This window comes from Aspergillus fischeri, genomic scaffold (assembly GCF_000149645.3).
Source record: "Aspergillus fischeri NRRL 181 1099437636265 genomic scaffold, whole genome shotgun sequence".
Lineage (NCBI taxonomy): Eukaryota > Fungi > Ascomycota > Eurotiomycetes > Eurotiales > Aspergillaceae > Aspergillus > Aspergillus fischeri.
The window spans coordinates 353,430-373,674 of record NW_001509761.1 but is presented as its reverse complement, the minus strand read 5'-3'; the positions used below and the strand labels follow the sequence as shown (position 1 = coordinate 373,674).

The 20,245-nt window shown below is 49.4% G+C and overlaps 5 protein-coding genes across 5 annotated transcripts; 1 reads left to right on the top strand and 4 right to left on the bottom strand.

The window, feature by feature from the left end:
- Positions 1 to 70: 70 nt before the first annotated feature.
- NFIA_001780 (uncharacterized protein) lies at positions 71 to 1,530 on the bottom strand (the record flags this gene model as incomplete). Its single annotated transcript, XM_001258725.1, has 2 exons — positions 71 to 642; positions 696 to 1,530. 2 exons carry the CDS (start codon positions 1,528 to 1,530, stop codon positions 71 to 73), a joined length of 1,407 nt encoding a protein of 468 aa, XP_001258726.1.
- A 1,321-nt stretch (positions 1,531 to 2,851) lies between these two features.
- NFIA_001770 (uncharacterized protein) lies at positions 2,852 to 4,075 on the bottom strand (the record flags this gene model as incomplete). The annotated part of the gene is made up of 1 exon (XM_001258724.1): positions 2,852 to 4,075. One exon carries the CDS (start codon positions 4,073 to 4,075, stop codon positions 2,852 to 2,854), a length of 1,224 nt encoding a protein of 407 aa, XP_001258725.1.
- Positions 4,076 to 5,216: 1,141 nt separating this feature from the next.
- On the top strand, positions 5,217 to 6,452 carry NFIA_001760 (uncharacterized protein; the record flags this gene model as incomplete). Its single annotated transcript, XM_001258723.1, has 2 exons — positions 5,217 to 5,471; positions 5,523 to 6,452. The coding sequence occupies 2 exons, from the start codon at positions 5,217 to 5,219 to the stop codon at positions 6,450 to 6,452; spliced, it is 1,185 nt and encodes a 394-aa protein (XP_001258724.1).
- A 191-nt stretch (positions 6,453 to 6,643) lies between these two features.
- NFIA_001750 (RTA1 domain-containing protein) lies at positions 6,644 to 7,586 on the bottom strand (the record flags this gene model as incomplete). The annotated part of the gene is made up of 2 exons (XM_001258722.1): positions 6,644 to 6,877; positions 6,927 to 7,586. The coding sequence occupies 2 exons, from the start codon at positions 7,584 to 7,586 to the stop codon at positions 6,644 to 6,646; spliced, it is 894 nt and encodes a 297-aa protein (XP_001258723.1).
- An 8,045-nt stretch (positions 7,587 to 15,631) lies between these two features.
- Positions 15,632 to 17,164, bottom strand: NFIA_001740 (putative protein kinase; the record flags this gene model as incomplete). Its single annotated transcript, XM_001258721.1, has 5 exons — positions 15,632 to 15,828; positions 15,919 to 16,084; positions 16,141 to 16,439; positions 16,507 to 16,835; positions 16,881 to 17,164. 5 exons carry the CDS (start codon positions 17,162 to 17,164, stop codon positions 15,632 to 15,634), a joined length of 1,275 nt encoding a protein of 424 aa, XP_001258722.1.
- Between the last annotated feature and the right edge of the window lie 3,081 nt (positions 17,165 to 20,245).

Genomic DNA, 20,245 nt, shown 5'->3' with positions numbered 1-20,245 from the left:
ACCCGCAGTTCAATTATCGCTTCAAATTAGTAACCTCAGAAAGGCGATGATACGGGTAGGGCATATAGACTCAATGATCATCCAACACAGCTTCCAGAATCACTAATTCGTTCTGGAGGAAGCCGGGATGGTCACGCAGGAGATTCTCTATCGGGGAAATCAGCTGCTGCTTCATCTGCTCATGCTTTTCCTCGCCAGGAAACCAAACATCGCACAACATCTCGGCGAGTTCGTTGCTCCGATCGGATGGACTATTCTCGTCGAAGGAATACGAAGTACTGAGAGGATGGAAGGAAGTCCTTCCGAATCCGATATCGGCCAGTATCTTCATGGCAGAGTAGAGCAGCATGCCCTGATGGGCTGGTCCCATGTTCTTGCCGCTCAATGGAGTACAAACGGTGTTCACTAATCTCTGGACTTCATTATATGGTGCACCCTGGATCAGAATGACCCGCGCATTCGAGGAGGACTTGTCAACCACGCGGACGACTTCTAGCAAGAAACCGCGGAGATCGTCAATATAGTCGAGAATCATGGTTGCAACGACGCAATCAAACTGGGCATCTGCGTATGGGAGATTGTTGAAAAGGGTAGCCAAAGTCTCCACCGACTTGTTTCTTGTTGATGCCGTGTCAAGGATGTCTGCGAGGGTCAGAATGTGGCATACATGGAGGAAGAATGCGTCCATGGCTCACCTTCCAGCCCACCCCCAATATCCAGTATCGTTTGATGGCCCTCCAGCACAGAGGACATCTTCTCGTCATCTTTCAAGAATAGGTGGCCCTGCAGCCGTCTCCAAGCTGGCTCGTTACGCATTGACTTTCCGGGAAGGCCTTCAGGCAAAGGATACGGTCCCAGCAACGGGTGTGGCTTCAATTTCCTCCCAACGATCAAATAATGAGTTTCGGTCCGCTTATGCTTGGGGTCCTTAGGTATGTAGTCGAACATCTTCTCAACCTCAATTGCGAAACCAGCTTCGCGCAGTAAATTCAACCAAGCTGTCTGGGAAAAGTACAGCTCAGACACCGGCCTCTCCATCCACGTCCTTTTCAACCTCATGCAATCCCAGACGGGGTCATGTACGCCCTTTCCTCCCACAATGGCCGAGGAAGGCGTCACACCAAGCACCAAGATCCCATCCTCCTTCAACCACTCAGCGAACCGATACACCACTTTATTAATATCGCTTGGTTGGATCTGAAAGAGCGAGTAGACTGCAAACACGGCGTCCATTTTGACCGGAGGAGTGTAGGTTCGCATATCCGCCGTCGAGAATGTCCCTGGAACTTGGCTGGCTGCAATTCTCACCATATTCTCGGCAACATCAATGCCGTAGACGGTATGACCGGCGGCTGCGAGCGCTGCAGCGACCGGTTTGCCGGTTCCGCAACCCACGTCGAGGACATGGCTGCTGTGTGGAAGCTTGCTCACCACATATTCGGTGACTTGGAGCAGCCCGGGACTGTCGGCATAGGCGTCTTCATAACGCTCTCCAAGTGCGTTGAAAAGGGTTGCAGCGTCGACTTCCATGGCGGGATTAATATTGCGCGGTTGGTAATTTAATTGCTATGACCGAGGGATATGTCGATATTTAGTACTGGCAGTGTGTTGACGTGGCATCTGCAGGGTGATGGCATACGGTGAGGTGGCAATGAGAAATACGAAAGCTCAAAGGATCGATAATCCTAGTGTCGACTCTGGCAATGGCTGGGCAACCTTGAAATGGCCTCCTGCATGCTTGTTCTTATACATTATTCATGGTCCAACCCCACATCCTGATTTGCTTGTGTGAGTGTGCTTTCGGATGACCAGTCTTGATATATCACAAAACACCTTGCATTTCACATAACAACCCCACTTCCACAACCTGCAATGCCTCTGTTCAGAGCATATGGTATCATATTCGAACCTTTCCAGTGACCAAAGTTTGAAGCATAAAAAATTAGAAACTATTCCTGTCTAAGCGAAGGAAACAGTTAGCAGTCTTGTCCTCCGAACTCACAGATCCACCATCTGTAAGCCTTCAACGGTGAGGAATCCCGAGATAAGGGCGGCTGTGACTCTAATGCAATTCGCTCAACCGACAGATAGGGAGGATTATGGCGCTTTCTGGTTCGAAGTGACGAAGGCGTTGGGTACCGTGGCAGGCCATGCTTGCAGGCATCCTCTACACCCTATCGGTAAACGTCCCGGTGGCCGCGACAACGTGTATCAAATGTGTTGGAAGGAAGCCTGTAGCGGCCAGTGTTGACATGTGGCAGAGGCCTTGTGTTCCCCCCCCCCCGTCAAATGAACCAATCGTGCCCTGCCTTTCATTGAGGGTGTCACCGTGTTGCCCCTAAAGACAACGCCAACGTCTCTGCCTCCTGTCAAGTACCATACGTCCGCCAGACTGATTTTTTGCAGGCCCGGCCCGAATATGTCTCAGAGGCCCGAGATGGAGACTTCAGACTCGTCGTCGAACGTCTGGGCTATGGAGCACCCCAGGCGTGAAAACGGGACACATCTATGGGTGAGGCACAATTCCGCGGACACGGTGCGGCCAGCACCTCGTCAGTAGTGCTATTGCTGGTAGTATCACCCGGACTGCTGCTGTCGCCGTGCTGCGTTGGCGGCGGGCCACTTGGTCAATGTCTATATGGTACATAATTGAAGCAATGCGCCGGCAAGGAAGTAATAGGCGTGATAGATTGCATAGTTCCGTAGACTGTCCTCTTTTGACCATTGCATATCGGATATCCTGGATGCAATTGTGTGGACTTACAAAGAGCAAGGAGCAGACTGACGGCGCAAAAGACTTGATACGCTTATATCGCAATAGCTTTGTCAATGCTAGCTACTCGCTTTGCAATCAACAAAGCCATGAATTAAGTGGGTTTTTGGCGAATGGATTGATAGGATGCTCCCTCAGATATCCATTCTTCGCCAGACTGAACCATACATAGGCGATGGCCACATTAGATCTCTCATCCGTCCCCCCAACATATTCTCCTTCAGGAGTGAGGACTCTACGTAACTGTTGGAACAGCTCCATTTGATACAATCGCCACTCATCCCAAAAAATAATACCGAGGCGCCTAAAAGCCCGGGTATCGCATCGCCAAAGAGGACTTCTCGGATTATTATAGGAACCGCCAAATCGACCATAAAACATCATTCCGACACCATGGTTTCGCCCACGCCCTATCGTGTTTCCCCAGGTGTGCGTTTCTGGAGAAATTATTCTTCGGTCCTGGGGGACACGAGGCAAAGCCCAGCATGACTTTACAGCCAGATTTTCCGGAGAGGGTAGTCGAGACAGTGCCGGAAATTTGGCGTGGACTGGTGATAAGGGGGTCGGAGATAAATCGTTCAAGCACTCGGTAATTGCCGGAACTTCGTCCTCGCGCAGAGGAACTGAAAGGGCTGTTGTTACATCCTCGTCGAATAGTCGATCTATATCATCTTGCGACCAGGACCAGCGCGTCTCTGCTGCGGCACAAAGTTCACTGTAGATTTGGATTGCCCACAAGACACGATGTACCCTGTATTGCTCCACCCAGCGTGGGTGATGGGTGCCTTTGGATTGGAATGGCTCAGCTGGAGGGTCCGGCGCTTGCTCCCATAGCCAACTGTAAAGTTTTCCGTCAGACACAGTTGCGCGGGATGGCGTCGTTGTCTTGATGTGGTGGATAAATGTGTCAAGACAGGCACAAGCTAGACGGTGGATCTTAGCCGCTGTTGACACGGTTTGCCTGAGTGCTGCATCTGAGCCTAGTGATCGGAATGATTGGAACGCCTTCAATGCAGGAGGAAACGGATCTCCTGGCGTACGGTGAAGAAAGTCGAGAATTGTCGAGGGTGTAAAGCTCGTTGTTGAGTATATAGCGACTAGGAGCTTGAAATCCTCCTCAATCCCATTCCCGGTCATTGGACAAGACAGCAAGACTGCCTCTGTGATCTCCGCATAGAAATAGGTGAACACGTCATCGACCACAGGGGACATTTGCAGGAGACCGTCGAGGCTGGTGAAATCACAGCATGACTTTAGGATCTGAATGATGATCTCGGTTGGGAGTTTCTGAAATGGATCCATATCTTGTATGTTGAGTAGGCAGGATGGTAAAGGTGACGGATGTCATTGAAACAGCCTTTTGAAGCCTTTTGAAAGATGCACGTAGCGGATTGCCAAGATAGACCGTCGATTTGTCCCACTTTTGGTCCCTCAGGCCTACAGTCCTAACGGCATCGCTGCCATGATGGCTGCGAATAAAACACAAATACATATCCTATACCTCCATTGTGCTCTTAGACTTCATCAGCCAGTACCTGAGCCCGGCTATGTACTGAGATACCACCAAGGGCAAGCTCGCGGTCAATACTCAGCCTGCCGTGGGTCTCGTCATCATCTTCGAGCCGACGGGTATACGACAGGAACCCTCCGATTCTATTATGGTCGCTTCCGAGATGCGTCCATCACAGAAGCAAACGAGTTCACAGCCCGTTGTCTGGATAATACCGAGCCACCGATGAAGGTCGAGGGAGCGGCTTCGATGGTCAGGATAGGGACCGCATGGCAGGAGAATCTCAAGGAAATTCAATTTAACCAACAGGGGCAACAAATTTAGTGGATAGATCAGACCGAATTTGGTTAGAGCTGGACCGAGTGAGCAAGCTGTCTTCACCGTGGCATCGGAAAAGCCAAAAAAGACGGCCCCGATGAGTCAAAAGGAGTGAAAGCTGCTTATTCATTGTTATCCATTAACTTAAGTTAATATTGGTGGGAGGCCGAGGAAGCTCGTATTCACCCAATTCGGTTGCTGCCTGGATTACGTCAACGATCTTCTTCAACAAATAGTTATGCTTATCTGGACGCTTCCATCAATATTCCATCGGTATCATCTTCTTCACTTCAGCAAAAGACTTTGCTTTGATCCTAGTATACGCTCAACGGATATGCAAGTGCAAGCGAGGTCCAGAACTTCGCCCTTGGCTCCCGACCTTGAGGCTTCAAATAACGCCGAGTTGCAAGATCGGCAGAAGTTACAATCGGGGGAACAAGCAAAAACCATGACTAATCAGAGACAGAAACGACCGCATACTAAGTCCCGCTGGGGTTGCTACAACTGCAGAGCAAGGAGGGTAAAGGTACGTTTGATCCACTATGTCGGGAACGACGTTGACGACTGCAGTGTCAAGAAACCAAGCCGGCATGCGAGAACTGCATGTACCGAGACATGGAATGTGTCTATCCTTCCAAAGTCCGGGATTGGGTTGGTGCAGGGAAGCAGACAGCGTCGCGAGGCGATACTTTGGTAGCATCATCATCGCCGAGTGGCAAGCAGGTCTCACCGTCACAAGGACTTGCTGTCAGTCCGTTCAGTCGCGATGACTTGCGATTCTTCCATCATTTCCTCATCGCTGCGCGTCCGCATCTGCCCTTTGGGAGCGAGGAGACATGGGCGACCGAAGTACCCAGATATGCACATGAGGTGATTATCTTGCCGAAATCCCATGGGCTATAGCTGATGCTTCCACCGTAGTATCCCCATCTGATGCACGCAATCCTCGCGCTAGGAGCTACTCACTACTCCCTCGTCTCGCCTAATGGATCAGAATACTCCTCCACGGCGATTATCCACAGAGGCAAGGCACTGAAAGCGTTATCGGCAGCGATAGGAAAAGGCCCAGAATGCACAACAACCGACATGGACATCATCCTGGCCACATGCTATGCTCTTGTGTTCCAGGCATACCACATGCACGATGGCCTCGTCGATTTCGCAGTCATGGTCCGCGGCTGCGGAGTCATCACCAACTGCATCATGGACAAATACAAAACAAGCCAGCTATTCGACCTGCGGACAGAGGAAGAGGCGGCCGAGATAGCCTTGGCACTTGCCGACGAACCCGTCAGCAGTCCTCTCCTAATCGACAGTCTTCTCGCGGCAATAGATAGATTACAGCCGCTCTTTCAAAGCACCATACATCACCGCTTCTTTCGAGCGCTACGGGAGACACTCGCCGCCCTCGCAATCTCCCAGCGCGCAGCGTTTGTCAGGCTCACCAGGATCTATGCCGTGTGGTACGAAGCCGAGAATCGAGAGTTTCTCATGTTCATCGCGCCGGCGAACCACGTTTCGCGCGCTTTGTTCATGTATTTCCTTGTCATCGAGCTCGTTATGCTGCCGGTTTATATCAGGCTGCGCGAGCTAAGTGGCACTACGTTCGTAACAACAGATTTAATCGTACATCAGTGGGCGGATGCCATATACCGCGAGCTACCATCTTCGATACGGGAGTTGATAGAGTTACCGATGCAAATCATAGCTGCAGACGAGATTACTACGAGAAGCACTGGCGGTACGCGGTCTGACGGTGTATTCCCCAATCTGCATGCTCAGTTCTTTGACATGGAGACGACAGCGTGGTTAGGGTGCGCGGAGCCTGGAGGGGTTCAAGTATTAGAATAAACTTGGTGATGCAATAGTATAAAACCAGACGTGCATGTCATCTAGTACAGCTTTGTGAGACAATAACGCAATAATCAAGTCACATTCATAGACATCATCCCGTAGAAATGTTTGCATTGCCAGGTCCCTCCGTATAACCCAAGCAAGGACATCCGCAATTCCCTATCCGGTCAGAATTCGGTCCCATATATTCAAGCTAGAGACTGCTCTTCGGTGTTTCCTCGTCCGGACGACTTGCGCAGAGAATAGACCTGCTCTCCCTCCAGCCCAGACATCGCCAACCACCGCGCCGGATGAAACCAGCCGAGCACCAACAAGGCAACAAGCATGGGAACAGCCTCCAGCACATACAACGGCCATTCATGCGTAAACGTGTACGAATCAATGCCGAACGCAAATTCAAACACACGATAGATAGAGCGGAGCTTTACGGTCAGCAGTAGCCTTCTCCCCAAGGTTCACACCCAGACTCACCATGATAAAGAACCCAGCAATATAAACCCCCCTCATGACCATCCGAACCCCATGCGGCAACTGGTGACCCTCCACCCTCGCCCTCCAATGAAACCAAACCATAATGACCAGGTACGTCGCAAACGTAACAACCTGCAAGACCAAACCCCCAATCAACACCCCAATCCCCGCGTCCTTGGTCGACCCCTCCCAGTTCCCCGAGGACGCAATCCCGCTCCCAGACCCCTGCGTCAGCACCGCCAGAATATCCAACGTCACAAATACCCACGGCAGCCATCGACCCGAACCCCCACGCAGAAAAGCTGCGGGTTTTCTTGCACCCCCGTCGGAGCTAGTCTCCAACTTCCCTAGAAGCATGTAGAGACTCGCGCAGACGAAGACCGGGGCGATGACGATGATTGTGCTGGAGACGGCGTACAGGGCGATATCCGCTGGTTTCTGGACGCTGGCGCAGCGGATTGCGTAGCCAGCTACTTCGAGGGCGGCGCCAATCACCGTCGGGATGAAGTAGTTGGTTCGAGGGGTTTGGGCTTTCCGGAGGAAGATGAAGGTCACGTAGGACTGGTAGATGAGGGGGATGATGTAGATGATGGTGAAGAGGATGGAGGCCCCGAGGGAGGGGTTGTAGAAGTAGATGCTGTCATCTTTGTCTGAGGTCATGGTGTATGAGTCGAGGACTGAGAAGAGAGGCAAGAAAAGTTTGAATATTGGCAATTGTAGGAGCCTGCACTGAGTGTTGATGTTCTTCCTAGGAGCGTCAAGGGCACCTGGATAGGGAGCTATATAGTCGACGTCTGGCACATTTTCCCTGAACAAACGCCATAGTAAATGCTGCTGCCTTGAAACCTCCAATTCAGTGGTTCAATACCCGTACTCGCACTCGCATTCAGTCTCATTCATCTCCATCCAGATGATTCCGCTCCCTGGGCGCTGGATTTGATGCTGGACCACCAGGAAATACGAGAGATGCGAGAAACTGTAATATACCAGCCAAGTTTGGCCTAGCTGTATTAAGTAGCCATTGTTGATTGGCCACTAAGTAATAAGCTCGTCCAGCTATCCTAAATCGAGTTTGCGGTATCTCTTGGCATACTGTCAGGGTTCTCCTTATTTTTACCTCCTCTTGGCACAAGTCCACTGACTGACAGTACTTAGTGATTTGGGCTGGGTCGTGTTAGGCAGTAGGAATTCTTGCCTACCGAGCAGAAAACTACGGTCACCAAGGCCATTGCCCTTCTTGTTTTAGTAGGTGAGCAGTGCCGCCCTGAGCTCGCGCGACTTGGGTGAGCGGGTCCCTGTTGGGGCTGAGTGAGGTGAGCATGCAGGGATGACCCTCGCGCCATGCTCACCTGCTCAACCGCGATTGGTGAGTGGCCAACGCGCCATCCATCCTTCGCGCTGGAACTAGTTTCAGATTCCCAAAGGCATGCCGAACATAGCCATTTTTATTGGATTGAGCCAAGACAGTATCTTATTGGCCAGTAATGAGGTGAGCTTTTCTTGCTCGCTGTTTTAATGCCAGGTATCACGTGAGCATTAAGTGTTCTGAAAACCAGGCTGAGGATCGCTAGAAGCCATTACAACGATTAGATATGAAAGTATCTTTCCTTTTATTGCCCTGATGACAGCACAGGCGACATCACGTTCGATTTGACCCAGAGGGATATTTCGGTGATCCTGCACAGAAATCCTCCGCGCAAAGCCAATCGGTGACGGCTTGACCTGGATTCGCGATGCTTGGACTCGGCATACTTCAAGTCACATTGTCTCTTTGGTTAGAAGGGTGAACAACAATACACCGAATGCAAGTCCTCGTTTGGCCTCGCTAATGGCAAGCAACGTTGAAGGATATAACCTTTGGCTTTGTTGCAGTGTTGCAGCTCTTTTGCCTCCTGTACCTTCGTTAGCGTCAGTAGGACCGTCTTACATACGACCCCCTCCGTCTCGGAGCTCCACACACTGGGCGATTCATACAATGATCGGGCCAACACTTCGTCGCCGACACTTCAGTTGGGAGAGATACCGCGAGTTTATGTACTTGAACTGCAGAAGGTCGTGATGGAATCTACACCTGCCGGTCCTGTGCATGAATTAAAACTCTTCCCGGGTCAAACGGCCAGCCCTTCCGACGCCATCGTTAAAGAAACCCTCCACTGGAACCCCACCTCATCACATTCCGAAACGAGCTTCAATATCACCCTCCCTGTGCAATAGTATCCACAAGTTACGCCGAGTCACTATCCCTTTGTCGATTATTCGAAATGTGGAGCGGAAACTCCGCTTTCTTCCTGAACAGGATGGAATGGGAGCAGAAGGCGGAACGAAAGGAGCGACAGGATAACGGTAGCGAAAGGATGATTCTGTAGGGTGTTGGAAAAGATTTCGCTTATACCGGCGCCGTTACTCAATTTCGAAATGATCATACTGGATAAGGAACCCGTCCTATACGATACGGTGTATAACTCTTTGGCATTCCACTACATCCATGACTTTGCAAGAGTGCTCCAGCAGATCCGGTCTTGTATCAAGAAGGGCGGGAAACTGGTCTTTTCTATTGGACATCCCGTCTCGACTGCACCAGTGGATCCACGACCTGCGTTCCGTCGTTTGCCTGGGAATGAAAGGGATGGCGCATAGGGCATGTTTGGCCTCTCAGTTCGTACGAGGAGGAGGGACCTCGGTATATCTAAGACTGTTGCGTGAGCATGGCTTTGCATTGGTTGACTTGAGAGAGTGGACAACTTCAAGGGAGGATGCGGTCAAGCAGCCAGAATATGGCGCGGGGAGACAAAACCGTACTTACTGTTGGTTTCTTCCGAAGCCATTTAAGTGGAATCTTTCACAAAGCCAAAAGCAGTCCTTCAAAGAGCAGGCGCAAGCGATACTACGGCAGCTGCATACAATTAAACCTCATAATGGACGCGGTTGATCTCATTGTCGAATTTGGTACATGACAGCTGTCCTAGAATGTATGCCTCTCGATGAGTAGTTTCTTACTCATCGAATACCTCTTGTGTGACTCTCCCTTATAATGGGAATCTCACGTGGGTTCGCCTCGGTGCGAGAGTGTCCGCTTTTGCTTGAGCTTTTGATCCTCTACTTACCATGGACACCATAACCTTTCCTATTGGATTTGTGTATGTCAGCAAACCACTGTGAATTCCGAAGACACTTTCCTATTGGATACTGCATATATGTGGCACATACTCCTTAGACATACGTATGGCGGCAAGCCACTACTTAAGTACTTGTGCAGCCCACTTGTAAACAAGTGGATACTCACTCAATTGCCAAGCAGGCTTCTTGATTCTTCTGTGGCTTGCAACTGTTGAGGCTTACATCATTAGATTCTATACTTAAGCACAATCGTACATCGTCGCAGCTAAAGTTAGCACATTGCTGAGCCTGAGGGAAAAGTGGTTCGCGGCATAACGGGATTAGATTTGCAGAGAACGACCAGAAGATGAACATTCTAGCAAATTGTAAAGCTTCCATGTGTGAGAAAACATTAAGAGCAGGAATTGGAAATAGGAGACACGGTTCCCCATAGAGATGTAACTTTGGGAGGTTAAACTGTTGCTGTCATCCTGAACGTGTGTCGCATCAAAAGCCTCGACTGGCGTCGACACTCAGCGCCCTTAGGTGCTTCTCCAGTAAGATCTATCGGAAACATGTGAGGGGGTGCACCCTATCGCAGTGGTGCTCGAGTTCGAGTAGGTTACCCCCTTGCCATTCTACAACTAAGCAACTGCAACACGAGCATCGAATCTCTCAGTGCGTTTCCAGTGACAATGTCCTCTTCTAGAATGCCCATTGATTCCCTCTTGAATCCTACTAGGGGTCATTGCAAGCGTTCCTCTTGTGACTGCCCTTGCTACCACGCTTCAGGAATTGGGGCTTTCCATTCGAAGTACAAATCATTTGGATCTGACGCTCCTCCGAAAAACCAACCAGACTGCGTTGACGGTCTACGCGTCGCTGGGAAATGTCTCATCTGGCCCATGGTCAGGACTGACAGGACCATAGACAACCCCCTCAAGGAAATCGTATTACTGTACTCCGTATACCCGCCATCATGGCTTTATTGCGCCTCATCCACTCATCTTCCAACAAGTCTGAAGTTGGCTGAGTAAAAATGGGCTTCACAAGGCGGATCTGCTCTGGTGGTATGGTAAACTCCTTTCGTAACACCTCTCGGGCAGGCTCGTGAGTAACGCCACCGCCTGTCAATTGCCTCGCAATATCAATGACTGCTTGTTTCCGGCTAAAATCCTGGCGGATCTCTTTCCGCCGCTTCTCCTGTAGACCGCGATGCGTACTGTCAATATTGTGCTTCTGTTGTTCCAACAAGGCCCACAACGTTGGATCGTTGGATTGAGCACAACGGTCCTCTAGCTCAACTTGCCATTGTATGGCGGATTGCAACTTAGGATCCTTCTCCACCGATGCTTTTTCAGCGTCGGTCAGGCCGTCTCCTGCAAACCAGCATGCCGTCACGGTCGATAGTGCGCGGTGGAAATGGAACAGTTGGCAATCAGTGGATTGGGAGAATGGTAATATAATTGAAATATCAGGAGCGCGCAGCTTCAATTGAAGGGCGACTGTTCGTGGGTCGGAATAGGGATAAGTTATCAGCTTGGAGAGGCGCGAAATAGCAATTCACAAATCCAGTTGGGATCTATCCATAGACATCTTCGGGCCGGCTCCCGTTGGATGCGGCGAGAGGATTTCACAAGGAGCGTCTCCCCAACGACGCCCGACTTTCCTCTAATTGATGCATTGGGGAAAAGGAGTCAGTCTTCTGAGCCCCGGACCAAATCGACCACGAACGAGAGCGAGTAAAGTACGACGTCGTTATAGAGTGGTGTTGATCGCCCGCGCGCTTCGTAACTACACCGCGAAGCTGCCCCTTAGGGGTAGGAGAGACTGGAACCCCCTGCACACGGTCTTCTTTCTTGACGAAGGTCCAAACTGCCGATTGAGACATGCAACATTGAGGCATTTTGTCAAACAGCGTCGGCAGGGCTCTACAGATCGTGGTAACAACCATATAATGCTGAGCTCATCCTTTTACCTCCACATAGTGTCCACGTCAGCACAGTTCGAATCGGTAATTGTGGTAACTCACGTACTAGCAAGCGAGAGGCCTTGCATTCACATTATGATGGGGAAAAACTGACGATACAGGAAACCTATGGCAAGACACCATATATTCCCCAGATTGAATTTCCACACCTTCAAAATCACTAAAAACAGACCGCAAGATGATGTCGAAATGATTGCGGTGATTGGTCTGGCAAATGCGGGGGTTGCTAGCTTGGACTTGGTCGAGCTCATCTAACATTACTCCCTCATCTGATCAGGGCTCTAAACTTCTTTCACATAACTGCCAGCATTATGGGTCTCGCAGAGAGTCGAATTATTATGATGAAACTGAACACTGCTTGCTATGAGGCAGATTCTCAGGGTCGTGGTGAAGTCAAGGATCTCCTCTCCGACGGTGAAGTAAGGCGAGAACCCCTTGCAGTTGAAGATAACTAACATGAACAGTTTATGACTCAGTTAAGCGCTGTCTGGAAACAAATACCTTTGGCATCGAGGAAAGAGATACAGAAAGCGGAGAAAAGAAGATCGCGAAAGGCTCCATTACAGTCCACGTCGCCAACGGTTTCGAACGCGCTACTGGGTTCCATTCCAGAATGGAGAGCTGACATCAAGGGCTTTTTCGATGCGGAGAATAGTCTTCAACTTGACCAACGTCATCCGATAGCGGGATCCTATGAGTTTCTTTTGCAGTTGGAAAATCGTGGGGAGAGAGACACTTGGCGAATCCGGTTACTGAAGGTTGTGTTTTATCGTCTCATAAAAAGGTTTTGCATTCATTATAAGCGATCAAATCACGTCGAAAGAGCCATAGCGATTACGAGGAAGTCAGGGATTGTCCAGGACGACCCTGCGCTAGTTGGTACACGTATTACCACCTGGAGCGATATTGGGCGGAGGCTTGATCTCCTCTGTCGAGAAATCAGTGATGCAGGGGAGTCAGGCACCGATGACTTTAGACATCTCGGCTTGTTATTCTGCCTGCCTGAGTATTTGACGGACAACTAGTAAGTTCTCTCGTTAGACTCTTCACTTCCTATGTCTGATGCCAAAGTAAAGCTTGCGGAAGCTCCCTTTACAGGGTCCGAAACGAGCTCAGGAGATCACGTGCCTGAAAGAAAGGTGCCTGGCAACAAATCCCCATTCTGCTGCCATTGGCGATTTTGCCTGTGAAGCGTTCAACTACCTGTGGAGACCGATTGAATTGTGCATAGTGCAAGAAGACTTCATACTGCAAGACGGACGAACGAACAACCGTCAACCATCACCCGAACCTGCCAATCAAAGTGGTACAAGCGAGAGGCTTGGAAGTCTCGGTGGATTATCAACTTCTACAAGGGAGGCCGAAACGGTAATCACACTCCCTAGCGACGGATCGGCGCTGGATATACATCCACAAACTGTTACGCGAGCTTCTGAGAATCTCGCCTCATGCCAAGTTTTGGGCTCTACCATAGAACAGGAAAGTACCGGCGAGAGTCAAACTTTCGAGCAGATACCACCAACTCAGGATGCACTTGACCAACAACCTTATATTGCACAATCACTCCGAGTACAGGCAAGTCAATTTCAGAATCTTGTCGATCTGCGACATTGTGGCCAGCGAGCAGGTCAGACTGAACCAACTTCGCAGATTGAAGGAGAGCAGATGGACACCAGTCCGGACATTTTTAACCCCGGACCTTACATGCTACCGCAGTCCAACCTAGAGACGAGTCAGGGTATCGCATGCAACCAGTTTTCAGGACAAAACCCGGAGCTTCATCACATGGACATCTTCAATCAAATTCCCTATATGTTGCCGCCTTCTTACTTAGGTGGAACTCAAAACATCCCCAACCAAGAATGCCACGCTCAACGTACAGTACGACTTGGTCCAGATACATTCGACGCAGAGCGCTATGTGACACAATCATGCAGCGCGGACACCAACATGAACGCTAATCGAGAAACACGTGACCTCTGCAACATGCCAGAACACCGAGAGATCCTGCTTGATCAGGCACGCGTGGCTGGAATACAACCTGCCGGATTTCATTATGAAAGCGCTGAGGAAGTCGACCCTCAGGCGCGGATAAATGATTTTTACAGGCAATATCAGGGTTCACAACTATTGTCTCCGCCAGTAAATTGCTAGACGTTCTCGAAAACTTAACATCGAGGTTTGGTGACGTGCTGACGTCAACTGAAGACAATATGTAAATATTATTGACTTGGACCGAGGCAAGACCAGCTAATAGACGCATGTGTGATTCTAGGATGTTCTTTCTCCGAAAATGATGACCGTTGATCCCGGACTAAGCATAGGCTCTGCCTCAGTGATATGTATAAGAAAGCCTTCGGTCAAGGGTCCGCCTGGCGATGCGGTAGAGTTTTCCGATAACGAAATGAGCTGCATATCTTTGTGCTCGTTAAGAATGCATCTCGCCACAGGAAAATGCCAAAGGGTCCATCCCCAGCCCTATCCGTATATTAGATCCACCATGAAGCAATTAAAGTGAGGAAGCAGACCGATTTAATTTTCAGAATTTGCATTAGAGCGCTAATCTTGCGTCCGAGCAAATCTCCCATATATACCACCCTTCCATCCCGAGCCTCGAGGCGATCCACGCCGTATATGTTGTCCCCTTTTTCCGCGCTCGCAATCAGCTGTTTGATTTCTTGTCGAAGCGTTTCGGCGTCTTTTGTCAGTGCACGACTCATGGCGATATTGCTGGCTCAATTTGTGCAGACTAAGCGTGAGTCTTCGGATTAATGGAGAACATAGGATTTCAAAAAAGCTGGTTTACGCTGAGCGCGTTAACAATGTTTAAGCTGTGTCATGGAGGGGCTGAAGAAAATGAGGGGGAGAATGTTAGGCAGAAAGTCACGTGCGGATGGTGACTCCAGTCGGTCATGACTCCTGAAGGAGGCGTAAAGCTCCACGCCAAGACATGGCCCTCCCTAATGATAATGTCAACCCTGCAAAAGCCGGTCATACCATCTAGGGAGTATGGTAGCCTAAAACTGTTCACAGTGATGCTTCTGAACCTTGGGCGGCAGAAGAAGTGGGAAATAGCTGTATTTTCGAGCTTCTAATTGGTGAGAAACGGTCAAGGCGGCGAATGCTGCCACTACGTGGATAAGACGAGCTAGGTTTGGGTAAGCATCCCTTGTTGGGTGCTATACCCGAGCGGGAAAACCAGATACTCCCAACCTTCGAGATATTGCTTCGCGTTCATCTTTCGACACCGCGCTTACACGATTTGTAGATCTTCCCACGGTGTTGGACAACGTCCCTATGGTTATAAATTCTTGGCCCAGAGAGAATAAGCCAGCCAGTTTCTGGCAGTCTGTAGCATCCGATCTTGGGATTATCAACCATGACCATCCAGCAATCTACGCAGACAAAAGAATGGAGCTGCGAGCGATCTACCAGATCACTCTGGACTTGATTATTGCCCTTAAAAACGTACGGTACTATTTCCAGGTAAATACAGGGCCCATACACCAACTGGAAATGTTAGAGGAATCTCAAAAGCGGAGCGGCTTCCACCTGCTGGTACTGTTTGAAGAAACATGTGGAACCACATTCGCATTGCATAGGCATACGAGCTTCTTATTCACCGGACGTAATTGCGCGATGCATCGCCTGTCAGCCAAGGGTCCTGCAAGAGTTCTTTGGCTGTTGCTCTTTCCCCAGGAGTCCAAGTTAGAGCCCTTCTGATAAATCGAAGGAAGCTGAATTTATTTTCCAGGCGAGATTCCAATGCTTCCATGGTCCTACCATGTGGAATGGGCGCAAGGCCCAGCCAATTCCCTATAAGTATGGTCAATAAATAGTCTCCAGACACTAATAATGTCCAGAACGCTCCTTCCACGCGCATACTTCGTTCGGATGTCGACATACCATGTTCATCCCAAAAGTCAGCTCTCCTTTCTGGATTCTTAGCTAGATAATCGGGAGGGGGAGGGCCCAATGCCGCAATTAGTTGAGCGAGGTGCGCAGCATCATACAGGTCGCCGTCATCATCGCGTGCTGTAAAAAGTTTTCTAGGTTCCATGAGATCCCACGCCTTTACCGATCAAGTTAGAAGCTCGCCAGAAACTGTTGGGTACTTCAGGGACATACCGTAAGGCCAACACTCCAGATATCAACTGGGTAGCTCCAACCTATATAAAGCAATGTTTCCGGGGCTCGATATTCCAAGGGCATTATATCCCCCCCGTGTGGGCCGGGGCCAATCCTGGCCTCACCGAAATCAGATAGTAGCATTGGGCCTTCTTGGGGGTGCATCAAGCGGGAGAGATAGATTGTTCGAGCAGATGAAATCGGCTTGCGGGCAACTGGTGATGCGAATTCCTTTTCCTCAAACTTTGAGAAGGCTTGGTTATTGTAGGTACCCAGGAGCATATTGCCAGGGTGGATATCTGCAGTATATTAGCCGTGGAATTCACACCGATGTTCCAAGAGAGAACAGGAAGACAAAGGCAGTACCAGTGTGGACGACATTCCCATGCGTATGCAGAAAGTCCAAAGCCTCAAGAAGCTCAGTTATAGCACCCCGAACAAAGTCTTCTTCAAATCCCTCCTGACGGAACACCATCTTCATGTCGCGCAGACTCATTTGAGCAGCATCAAAGACAAGCACAAGGTGTCTGCCATATGCGCCAGCAATTTCAAACGAATCCAACAGTCTCCGAATATTTCCTTGTCCACGGTGTGAGGTACCTACCATACAGCTGGCAATATGACGATAAAACGGAAGCTCCCGGTGGACCAACGAGGTATGAACATACACCTTCAGGGTGACATATTGATGGCCTCTACACCTTTTTAGCACAGCATAATAAACCCTCGAGCACACTCACCTAAGATCGCGGGCTAGCCATGATGTTGATGAAGTACCAAAACCGAGCTTGGCTACCGTTTGGTAACGATCCTGGAACACCTCACCAAGTCGAACAGGGTAGAATCGATCAGCTTGATAATCTGGCAACTCCTCCTCTTCGATTAACCGATCAGCTTCGATTATTTCGAATCCACTGCTAGGGAACGACCTGGCGTTCTCTAAAGTTTCTGGTACTCGTATTCCTCCCAGCACCCTTGTCGAAAACGATTTGAACGAAGAGGTGATTGCTGTCCATGGTGGCATCCTTACTCTGTAGCGTGAGCAGAGAACACCTTCCGTCCGCGCGTTGATAATGATGGTGCCAATAAACAGGCGAGGCGGCCAATTTCTTCTGAGATGGAATATCATCTTGAATGCTCTTAAGAGACTGGACGCGCCTTTGATATAAGTACCCGTGTAGAGTTAGAAACACGGTGACCGCCTAATGTTGCGTCATTCATGGTCGCCGAAAGGATAGCCCGCTGCACGACGCGGACCAATCAGATCGTGAAATCCGTCGTTGATTTGCGGCAACCCCAATTCCCGAAACCAGGAAATTGAATGCAAATAGAGCCTCAGGAAGGCTTTGCGATCTTTCGGCCACTAATGAGATCCTCATACAGCTTACCGCGCTAGATTGAAAGCATGATTGCTGATTCTTACCCAGGATAGTGCCCAATTCCAGTAGCATATATTCTCGTTATTCCAGAAGTCTACTGCGATTTTTATCGAATGCGAGAGTCTAGCAAACTAGAGACCAAGTGGAGAACCTTCAAAGAGGTGTCGAAATCAAGCTTATAGCTACACATTGAGCAAAGCCTGGAATAAAGGCTATCGATAAGTACGTAAACCTAGTCCAGAAAACACTTATTTCCCTTCTTGCTTTTTCCCTTTGCCCTTTCCTGCGCGACTCTCGGCAAGTTTATATGTGCCGTCAGCATGCACGTGTCCGCTAAGCAGTCGGGTGCCGTTCTGGCTATAAAAACCAATGGTAATCACATCATCTGTGTCTGTTGGATCCTTGGAAGATGTATGGGCCTTAGCGCCCCTGAGATCATCTATTAGCTCTAGCATGTTAAAGTCGGCGTAGTAAGAGAGAGAGAAAAACGCACTGAATTTCAAATCCGGTCACATCGCGGTACTAGTCAATATTAGACTTCCCAGTTTAGAGATGGGGGAAAGTCTATGTCACCTGAGTCTCCACATCGTCTCTTATCTTCTGCACTGATTTGACCCATTGCTCCCCATTAGGGTCATTCTCTTTGCGGACATCATCAATGGTCACCTTGCCAAGCAAACTGAGGATGTTGCGTTGGCAGTGGAGGAGATGTTGCGAATTGACTGCAGAGACATTATGGGACAAAGGATTTATTGAGGCGAGTTTTACGACAAGGACACACTTGAGGTATGAAGGCTGAGTGTGTTCAGGAGCTCAGAGATCTTGCCATGTATGGCTATGGAACAGCCTTATATGCTCTCCTAATTCTGGTTCGAGGAAAACAGATAACTGTGTACACTGATTAGAGGGTGTAGGTAAATACCTAAAACTCTTTCTTCTGCAAGGTCCATCATTAATGCCTGCCATTTGCAATCGTGTCAGGAATCTCATTTGCAATAACAAATGTTCCTTCAGTTGGCATCAACGACCGGCCTAGAACGTAGCGGGGCGGCTAAGGTCATCTGTGGCGTCTAACGCCTTTCCTAATACGGCCGAAACTTGTACGGCCGTTCAGCTTTGAACCATTTCAAGAAATTCGAGCATTGCACAAACGTACCTGTTCTACTCCCTTGAACTGATATTTGCTATTATTAGTAGTATAGAACGATGAAGTATGACTACGTTCTTGAGTACGCATGCTCGATTGGCGATCGAAGTTATTCACCAGAATCAGACCTCCGGCTTGAATACAACCGTATCAGACTCACCTACTGGTCAAAATCTCGTACTAGGTCAGCCAACTTCTGCTGTAATCAGAAGCAACCCTTAATCCAGTTTGTAATGGGTGGCACCTGTACTTTGTTTAGACGCGTTTATCTCGGCACTAGGTTCATTGATCTATGTACGTCAAGTCCTTTTTAAGCCATCGCGATGAGGGAAGGCTTGTTAGCTATTAACATGCTATGGTTATCGTAACGCTCCCAATCCATATATGAAGCCTTACAAGGCAAGCAAAGACTTGGAACCGTCCATGACCTCTCAATTCGCTGCATACCTGCACGGCAAGTAATCTTCAACTTCGCATTACTACCTCACTGTCTTGATGCCCGGGTCAGAATCGAGATGGCGCGAGGATATGACACGACAGGGGCTAAAAGCCCTGGAGCACCACTTTCACCACCCTCTGACTCATTAAAGACGCATCCGTTCGCTTGGCTAAGATGCAAGCGAGATGAATGCCGTTAGCTGGGCAGGAATGGGACAGGAGGGCGAGGAAAAAACAATACGTTTATTGGTCGTCTTCTAAAGAGCGAAAATGTATCGGTGGTTGAATTTTGATTGTGGTCCATACGGCGAAACTGATTTATTGTTGCAAAGACTAAACAGAGAAGAAAAGAGGGAAGGGGTTGAACAGTATCTCAAGGGAAAAATGCCTGAGATGTGACATAAATGACCTGATCCCTCTGTGGTTATACTGAAGGCTCTGTATACTTCCAAGGATCATTTTAGTCATAGCTCCTATTACCTAAGCTGAAGCTCCAGGTAGCCCCACCGCGGCGATGGACGCCCCGTTGTTTTCAGAGCTGCTTAAAGAAGAATCGGTAACGGATATGATAAATATGGAAGAATACGGATATTGTCTTTATACCGCTGCCCAAAGTCCCGAAGAGTCCCTTCTTCGGGATGTCGAAGATTCAGTGGGATCTCACGTTCAACCTAGAACAACACCAACCACGTACTTTGACTCCGCTGACCGTCCAAAGAATGTGAAAGAACTGTGGAAAAGGTTTATCAACTACGGCATTAATGTAAGCAACTCTTTTGGAAGTAAACCTTGACTCTGCAGTTCGGACTAATAAGCGAAGTTGCCTGTCATTCTCTTGTCTCTGTTCGAAGACACCTCCGCTTTGCAACATCAGGGGCCAATCATTGTGTCCGAGATAGTTTCGCCTCTAAGAACGACAACAGCACTGCGGCGATCCCACCCCTGTCGTGACGGTGTCTCCGTGTGGCGGCCCATTCGAAAGGGTGTTGGCCCAGAGGACGGGCTGTTCAAAGTTTATCCCAAGTCCCATAGGATTGAATCTGAGCAAAAGTTAAGGGAGAGCGGTATCTGTGCGGATGTCATCCGCATCCGCGCCGACCAGGTACTTATTACACATGGAGGTCTTTTGATAGAAGAGCGA